General features: G+C 51.0%; 1 protein-coding gene across 1 annotated transcript; it reads right to left on the reverse strand.

The window, feature by feature from the left end:
• Window positions 1-1,125: 1,125 nt before the first annotated feature.
• On the reverse strand, window positions 1,126-2,182 carry Foxb1 (forkhead box B1). The gene has a single exon (XM_050127543.1). It carries the CDS (start codon window positions 2,180-2,182, stop codon window positions 1,205-1,207), a length of 978 nt encoding a protein of 325 aa, XP_049983500.1. The 3' UTR covers window positions 1,126-1,204.
• Window positions 2,183-9,263: the final 7,081 nt, after the last annotated feature.

The raw sequence follows: 9,263 nt of genomic DNA on the forward strand, positions 1-9,263 counted from the left end.
AGACGCTAAAAGGAACATACCAAACCAAAGTGCATTTTACACAGTGTAAATCATTCCTATTTACAACCCTTTGCAGCCCTTTAGCTTCACGGAGAAGTTCTTCTAACAGAAAGATCTGTCCCGGGGACGTCTCTGTTGACATCCACCCCCCCTTCACGTTCCCAGTACATTTATCTATTCTTCCCCACTTGCCCTAGGTGCTTTCTTTTTTGGGCTTAGTTCACGTTTCTTTTCTCTTTTTCTTTCTTTCTTTTTTTTCCCATCAAAATAAATAGCTAAAAAGGTCTCTAAATAGTAAGAAAGTTAACATACCAATTAACTTCCCCCATTCTCCCCCTTCCTCCCCCCTCCCCAAAGCTGGCCAGAAGAGTAAACATTCACATTACAACAGGTAATTGTAAAGAGGACTCTGCCCCCTCGCCCGCCTAGCCAGGCCGAGGCTCAAGTTCACTGTTTACATTTTTTTAACCGTACGCTTTGTAAACAATAACGGTGACTTCTAGCTGTGTTTTGCATTTGTGAAGGACAAGAGTCCCCTCTAGTTTAGCAGCCTCTCTCCTCACTCCCAGCTTAGGGAGCCTCTGACCGGAAACAAAACCCAGAAGGAAAGAAAAATAATCTTCCGTAGAAGCCAGGGAGGCTGGGCCGCAGCCTGGGGAAGCCGTGTTCCGCCCATCCCGGCCTGAAGGGCGGAGGCGAGCCTGTCGTAGGATTAGTGAGTCTGTGGCCACAGATTTTCAGGAGCTAAGATCCGGCCCTTGCTGTGCAGCTGCAACTTTGGCGGGCTTCACTCTCAAGCAGTGTCTCTGGTCTTGAAATTGCGCGGAGTCCCCGCCGATGCAAGCTCAGAAGACGCGCTTTTTCATTTTGTTTGTGTTTTCTCCGCGCAGGAGGGAATCAGGGTGTCCTGCCTATTGGATGGGAGTGCACTTCTGGGACTCTGGAGGGGCCGTTTGGCTTGGGTTAGCCCCTATGTTCTCTGGTGCCCTGGACCGGCGAAGACAACTTTCACGCGCCTTCTGGCAAGTTTATGGTTTGTCTTCTGGGTTCAAAACCAAAAGTTCTCCTAGGAGAGAGGATTGAAGGAAGAAGGTGGAATGGGCAAGTCAGGATAGCGGTTCTAGGTCGGAGAGGGCTGGACCCGGAGAAGTGGTGAGAGGGGTAGTGTAGAGGTGACCGAGAGGGAGCCCCAGCTTCTCTTGGGTCAGTGCACCGCTACCGAGTGCAAGGCGGAGGCCGGGCTGGTGAGTGTCTCGCTAGGGGTGGCAGGACTGCTTTGGCTGGTGGCTGTCTGCGAGGAAGTAGGGCTGAGCGAAGGCGGCGAGTTCGAGAGCAGGGTGGGGATGGGCGCGGGTAGCGCGGGCAGCGCAGGCACTGCGGCCGGCGTGGGCTTGATGGGCACTGGAATGGCGGGCAGTGTCTGGCCCGCGGCGTGGCACAGAGGCTTCAGCGGCACTCCATAGGCGCTGTAATCGCCACTCGCCATGGAGATGGGAGTGGCCGAGTCGATCATACCCGCGGAACCATATACATGTGGCCAGCCTGTGCCCAGAGAGCTGCCCATAGTAGTCAACTGGTTGGGGAGCGGGTAGGCAGCGGGAACTGGCTGCATGGCAGAGAAGGCCAGTCCCCCAGGCATCTTGTACTCCCTCGCGATGATGTTCTCGATGGCGAAGGGATGCTTGAAGCCGGAGGGCTGCGCCACACCGCCCAGGTTGTAGGCAGCTGCCGGCATCTGCGGCAGATGCGTGCCGGAGGCGGCCAGCGCGCTGAGCCGCAGCTTAGCCTGCTGCTGGAGGTACTGTGCGGCGTCCGCTGGTTTACTGGGCGCCAGGTGGTCAGACTTCAGCACCTTGAAGCGCTTGCGGCGCCGCAGAAAGCTGCCGTTCTCGAACATGTCCCCGCAGCTGGGATGCAGCGCCCAGAAGCTGCCCTTTCCCGGCTGGTCCGGACGCCGCGGGATCTTGATGAAGCAGTCGTTGAAGGAGAGGTTGTGGCGCAGGCTGTTCTGCCAGCGCTGCGTGTTCTCTCGGTAGTAGGGGAAGCGGTCCATGATGAACTTGTAGATCTCGCTGAGCGGCAACATCTTCTCCGGAGAGCTCTGGATGGCCATGGCGGTCAGCGAGATGTAGGAGTAGGGCGGCTTCTGGTCGCTGTAAGTGTTGCGGCCCGGCCGAGGCATCCTCTCGCTTGCCCACTTGCTCAGAGTCCGCACGGACTGGAGGAATGGTAGGATCTGAGAAGGGGAAGGTGATGGAGGAGAAGGGCAGCATGGGTGCAGAGACACCCGAGAGGTCACTCTGGCAGAGTCATAGAGATGGGGGGGGCAGTAATCAGGATTCGGGTGCCAGCAACTTTGCCCACCAAACTGAATGGACCCAGCCAGCAGATGTGGAGAGGGGAGGACCGCGGGGATTGGGTGGGGGCGAGGGTTGCGGGAAAGTAAGTAGAACCTGGATTCAGGGGAGGGGACAGATAGATAGATAGATGCTCACCTTAAAGTTGTTCCAAGTTGCCGTTCGGCATCCGGGATAGTGCAGCTGGTGCCGGAGTCCCTTCCTGCGCGCCAACGGAGCTCAGCGTCAGGGACCGGAGAGATTAGCTGCGAGCCTGGCTTGGGCTCAGCAGGGAGAGCTCCGTGGCGCTCCTGGGTGGTGCGTCCTGTCGGGGAGACGGAGCTGGGCTGCCGAGTGCTGGAGCGGACAGTGGCAGTTGCCGCTGCCTCGGGGATCCAGAGGACGCTGCTGTGTCGTACGCTGCTCCGCTGAGCTAGGTGGCTGCCTCCATGTCCACCCTCGAAACATCTGATAGTTTTAAGCGGTGACAGGAACAGAAAAGACCCCTGTAGCGGCGCTTCATTAATGTGCCACTTCTTAGCTATCGTATGACAATCGCCTTGGGAGGAGGAAGAGGAGGGGGGCAGCGGGGGCTGCAGAGGGAGGGGACTGAGGAAGAGGGGAGAGAGCCTGGCCAGCGCTGGTTTCTTTCACACCTATTTACATGGACACCTTGGCCAATAGGAATCACTTCCAGCAGAAGACGGGGCGACCCGGGAAGAGCCTCTGCCGCCCGCGGGGAGCGGGCCGCGGCCGCCAGTAAGCGCGTTGGGAAGGTACGAGCGGACCGGCGCGCCGCCGAGCCGGGAGCCAGGCGACCATTCACGCTCTGAGCTAGCTGCCGCGCCGACGGTGTTTGACATGGAAATTGCTCGGCTGGGGTGTTGTTTCCTCCGCATTGTATCGGGTTTGTATTGTTAGCTAACTTCTAGCACAGGCTTTCTCTTGAAGGGCGACCCTTATACTTTACTTGGCACTGCCCGGGATTGGTTGGATGGGTTTTAGAATGGAAACATACGCCCCCCCACCACCACCCCTGAGTCCTGCAAGAGGCAGGTCGAAGTTTGATTTGGTCTCAAAGCTGCACACTCAAAGCATGTCGCTTTAAAAAGGTGATAAGGTTAATAGACACATATCGACATAAATATTCGGAGAGCTGGGTGGAAGAGTCTGTTTTGAATGTGTTAGGGAATATATATATATATATATATATATATATATATATATTTGGTTGTGAGCTTAGCATTTAGTGGCTGAGTCATCTCTTCAAGCCAAAGTGCAAGTTTTGTTTTTTGTTTGTTTAAAGGAAAAGAAAAGAACTGAGGAGGTACTAGGTTTTTGCTTTATCAGTTTTTTAGCAATTTGATGGGCACAAGGAGGCCCAGGGGACATTGAGACTGGCAGCATTTAGACCTGGGGAGGGCCTGAGTTTGTCTAATCGCGGTGGGGGGGGGGTGTCTCTTCCTTTCTCCAGGTACTAGGGACGCCTGGTGGTTTCTAGAAGTCAGTAGGTCAGCATTTTATAGTTCCTCCTTCCTCCTTTTACGTGGGAATAGTTTCGTTAGAGTTTAGACCGCCCAGAAAAGACAAACAGCGCCGGATGAGACCTGCGAAGAACCGGCGAGTTTTCTGGGTGGAGGTGGGAACGTGGCTCCGATCTTTGGGCCTGGTGAGGGTAGCTGGCTCCTTTGAGTTCGGATATGCCTTGTGAGGATTAAATGAATCATTATTATCATTATCATCATCTTCGTCGTCATCATCATCAAAACTGCTACGAAATAAACAGTGAGTCAGGCCAGCCGCATGCACGCAATGAGTACCAGCCACGAGCTGCCACGCTTTTCAGCGCTTTCCCAGGCCTTTTTGGGGTTTAAAAAGAACCCCATATCATCGTGTTAAATACTCAATACTTACTACAGTCTACACAGAACCGTCTTTAAAGCATGGAAGCCTCTTTCCTTCTCCTTTTCCTCTCCCCCTCCCCTCCAGGAGGAGATTGAGAGTTCTGGTGTGAAGTTTGTTGCACTCTGAGTGACAGTAGAGCATCAGTCTGTGGATAGCATTTTTAAGACCTTCCAGTTTGCGAGCACGCGCGCGCTCGCGCACCACCCTCCCACCCACTCACATAACTTCATTAACCACAGTTTCGAAGCTGGTCAATAACTCACCAAAACGTAACTTAAACACGACGAATTTAGGAGATTAAACAATTTCATTAATATTGAAATGGCTCTGGCGCCTGGGCTGCCGCGCTTTAGATGCAAGCGCACGTTTTTCAATATTAACAGAGTGCTTGAAAGAAAGACTCAAGTCACCTTCTTAATTCGGAAAAAATAACCAGGAGGGGGAGGTGGGAGCAGGGAGGTAAGGGTGGGGACGTTGACCTATCTCTTGGGGCAAGGCTAGAGCAGAGCAGATATATGGATTTCTTTTCGCCGAAGATTAAATCAGCAGTACCCTAGGCCCGGTTGAGCCAAGGCAGTCCCGCTGGCCTGAGCTGCGCGCGCTACCGCCGCTAACGGACTGAGGTTTGGGGGTGTTTCTGCGCGTGCCCGGATTAGGCCCTAGGGCTTGTGGTGGGAGGAGCTGGGAGCGCAAAGGGGTGGAGAACCCGAGGGGTGTTTGAAGAGGAGTGGAGGATCAATCCAGGTCTTGCTAGTTCCAGATACAGCTGGCTTTGAAGGCACTAAAGCGAGAGCTGCTTTAAATGAAACCGGATTGCTCCGGAGTAGAAAGGTACCAGCGTGGAAGTCCCCGAGTATTTTAAAGATAATTTTTTTAAAGCAAACATGTGTGCGGGTTCATACTGAAATGCAAAGGTAGATGTTTATGGTGGTTGCATTCGAGATGGTAAGAGATTGTGGCTTTCCCCCAGTGACAACCAGCAAGATTCTTTCCTACGCCGTAAGGGTGCGTGTTAATAGTGAGGAATGGGAGCGAACAATGTTTTCTTATTTTAACAATTGGCATTTTGTTGTCCTGCAAAAGGGGCCATTGTGTGGCTGTGGAAATCTCTGCTCAGAGCAAGTGGAAGATTAACTAAATTCTAAAAGTGGAAAAAAAAAAAACCTTCACGGGAAAAAAAAAAACCCTAACTTGGAATAAATCTTTGTTCATCTTTCTGGGGAAAATTGTCACCGTCGAGTTCATGCAATAATACGAGTAGGAACTGGTGTTTGAGGAATTTTCAGAGTCTGGCTACAGTCGAGAAAGGAGCTGGGTCTCATTGCCCGCGTTCAGGGCTAATCAGGTAAACAGAAGTTAATCGCCTAAGTTTGCCTTGTGAGGTGAAAGGAACTGAGGGGCGCATTTAACTGATGGGCATTTCTACAAGTTCTACCTCGGGTGCGGTCAGAGATCTTCAAAGACCCAGGGAGGGAAGGAGCAGTTGCCAGCTGTTTAAGGCATCTCGACTGCTATTATACCAGAAATCTTGAAAAAGTGCATCAGAGTCTATTGTACAAAACCCAAAGCCAACAGAAGCTGGTGGAGGTGGGAGGGGGGTAACATCCGACCTGGGGGCTTAAAGGGTTGTTGGGAAAACTGTATAAAATACACACGAGTCAATTATACCCCATGTGCCAACCAAATGAAAATCCCCTCCAGCAGGACAGTTCAGCACCTTGTCAAGCCCACCGCCCACCACCTTTCTCCACTGAAAGTTTGCTACAGCCTCTTTTCCCACAAGCTGGACCACACACGGCTGCAGGTTTTGCAATAATTTATGTTAATTTCCCTCCATAAATCCACAATTCGCTTCAGTGGCACCCGAGTTGCTGAGGGAGTTAAAAGGAGACAGAGGGGTGACAAAAACAATATTGATTTTTGATTCCTTGTGTTGTTAAGCAGGTGTGTGTGTGTGTGTGTGTGTGTGTGTGTGTGTGAGAGAGAGAGAGAGAGAGAGAGAGAGAGAGAGAGAGAGAGAGAGGTGGGGCTGGCTTGTGGGGGGAGGAGAAGGCTCAAGGAGAGAAGGACCCTCCCCCGAGCCATCACCCCCCTCCAACCCACCAAACACACTCCCGAAAATAACCGCGCCATAGTTAGTTTGTTAATATTTACCAAACCGGATGGGAGGTAGAAGGAACGTACCCAGTAGCTTCTGAAGGTTTCCCAAGCTCTAAAAAAAAAAAAAAAAAAGCTACCCGCCGCCCCAACTCGGAGAGTGAACTGTACTCAGCCTGCAGGAACGCGGTTGAGCCGGGCTTTGCCCTGAGCGCCTGCAGTCAGAGTTTCTTCCCCCTTATCCCTTCGCTCTCCGGTGCTACCGGGTCCCTCACTATTTCTCTTGCGGGACGCCGGCTCACCAGCGACCAGGGCTGATAGTGGGGCAGCCGAGAGAACTGAGGACTGGAGTGCCACGGGTGCTGAGGTTTGAGGATCTTGCGGGTCTCCTGTAGCCCGCCCCACTGTTCCTGGTCGCCCCGGGTATTTGCTGCTGAGCTCTGAGAAACCCGCGCTAACGCACCGCGCCTCTTTGTCCCATCAGGCATTCTTGACCAAATCTGCACTTTGGTGGCGTGAAACGACTTAGCTCTCTTTTCAAAAGGATTTTGTTCCTAGGGTATTCAGTACTAAACAAACTTCTTCAGCTTGTCAGTGAACAATTAAAAAAAATGCAGTCCTGAATGTAGCAGGCTGTTTGTCCTGGGCATCTGTGACCACCCCACCCCCACCCCCTGCACACCTCATCCCACTCCGGCGCGACTTTGCCTCGCTTTCCTGTTCGGGACAACAGGAGAACAGAGGACTGGCTTAGCTTTTTGTCGGGTCTCGGAAAAACACTTGCAAGTTCTAGGGCTTCAGAGACTTGCACCTAGCTGGGGCGTGCCACAAGAAACATCCACCCTCGCTTTTCGCTGTCGACTTCCTCGGGATTTTGAGCCGGTCCTTCCCTAGGCATTAAACCCTAATCTGACTGGAAATAAAACTGCCCCACGAAGGAAGGCTGAGGAGGAGACACACATTTTCCTCTTGTGCCAACTGTCACTCTGGTACCAAATACCAAGCTACCGTTTCTGCCAGCGGCTCCGGGGCCCTGCTACCAAAAAAGCACACTTTTACCCAGTAGCAGGGGAAAAAAAAAGCCTGATAGGGAATTTGGGAACCATTTCGTCGGTTAGTGACTGTCACGTGGACGTAGACCCTTAATTCAGAACAGGGAGGTTGAAATCAACTTTTGATAAGTATTCTGATTGCCTAAAATCACGCTCCTCCCATCTGCCAGTTCAATCTCGCCAGTTCCTAGTAAGATTAGGATCACCAGTTGTCCTGTCTACCCCCCCCCCCGCACACACTTCGGTATATAATTCCATCCCAACAGGGAAGGTTGACTTTAGGGGTGTCCCTAAAGTCTAGGGGTGTCCCTTCAGCTTAGTGCTCACCAGGAAAACTTTTCTACCAGGAAACCAAGGCCTCTGGCTGTAGCTCTCTTCCGGTTTAAGTCAGACGAGAATGAGCTGAGCAACCACACGCTCTATACATTTTGCCCAGTAACTGTTGCAAGGAGGAGGGCACCGGAGGTCTCGCCTTCCTTTCAACTCAAAGCGTGAAACAAGCAGAAGCTAAAGTTGGACGCTACTCCCGCGCCATCACCACTCCTAGCCCCAAGAGTGGCAAGCGTCCTTCCCAGCGAGCAAGCATTTTCAAAGCCAGTGGAAACAGCTCCCTTCCTCTGCTCACTACAATACCCTCTTTGGAATCAGTTTGCTAAATACCATTTGGTGTTTGCTTTGCTTGCGGTTTGCTCAGAGACCTCACGGCTTAAAATCTTAAGTTTCTAAATCAAATCTCTCCTTTGCACAAACAACTGCATAGATTTCGTCTGAGCTTTACCAAGCCTGACAGTGTGTGTCGAAAAAGCATTTGCCAAATACCCCCTGGAAGAATTTCGACTGTGTTTGGTGGCTAACCCCCCCCCCTTAAATTTTGCTTCGCGCTGTGTGAAATTGAAGGCGGAACTCCAAGCTATTATTTTTATTGGAGGGAATATTGCTAAAGCTACCTTGGTATTGAAGGGATTAACTAGCTTTTTCTCCCAGCCCCTAACTCTGGGGTTAAGACAGCAGTAGATCAACTGTATAATGTGTGCACTGTTCGCTCATTTGTACAAGCAGAACAAAGGTTGGACTAAACCAAATTGCATTGCACTTGTGAACCGAGTCCCGATGTGAAGTATCTTTTACAGCGGGGGAAAGAGAACAATTTCGTGTATGTCTAAAAGGGAGTAACAAAGCCACTTTCTCCAGCAGCTCAAAGTGAAGTATCGAGGCGTGACATTCCCAGGGTGAGGAGGGACAAAAGCAGGGTCAGGGGGATGAAAAAGAGAATCAAATAGGCACTTTCACATGTGTGCCCTCAACTGCTGCACCTCTCCATAATAGGAAACAAATGTTGTAAAAGCCGGGATTGCTTCCATTCATTCAAAATAGCAAATGATAGCTAAACAACATTGTCAAAACTGAATCAACTCCTGCGCAGTACCACCCAGAAAAAGGTATTGTGCTTTGTTTAATAGCGGGGTGGGGCGAACGGCCTTTTTTTTTTTTTTTGGAAAGGGAAGAAAAATCACTCTCTTTTCAAACCAACTTCTTTGTTAAGGATTATTTGTTTGCTTAGATTTTTTTTTTAAAAAATCAGGCTGTCTGGGTAGACACTTCATTCTTAAAATATTATGGGTGTTGCAAAAGTAGTTCTTAAAAAACTTTCAGAAAATTCACCAGCTGCTAATAAGCAGATAAATTATGGGAGGGAGGGTTCGCTGCAATACTTTTAAAGTTTGAATAAAATTGACTCGGGGGAAGTGCAGACTTGTGAAATGACGGATATTCTGCACCCATAATATTTTATTTTGATTGCAACCCTCCATGCCCACCTTCTTTAATTTGTTTTGAAAACTGGCAACCTGTGGGTCGCCAGCCTTAAACCCCT

The sequence above is a fragment of the Alexandromys fortis genome, unplaced genomic scaffold (genome assembly GCF_014885135.2).
Source record: "Alexandromys fortis isolate MF-2015 unplaced genomic scaffold, M_Fortis_MF-2015_v1.1 scaffold_22, whole genome shotgun sequence".
Taxonomy (NCBI): domain Eukaryota; kingdom Metazoa; phylum Chordata; class Mammalia; order Rodentia; family Cricetidae; genus Alexandromys; species Alexandromys fortis.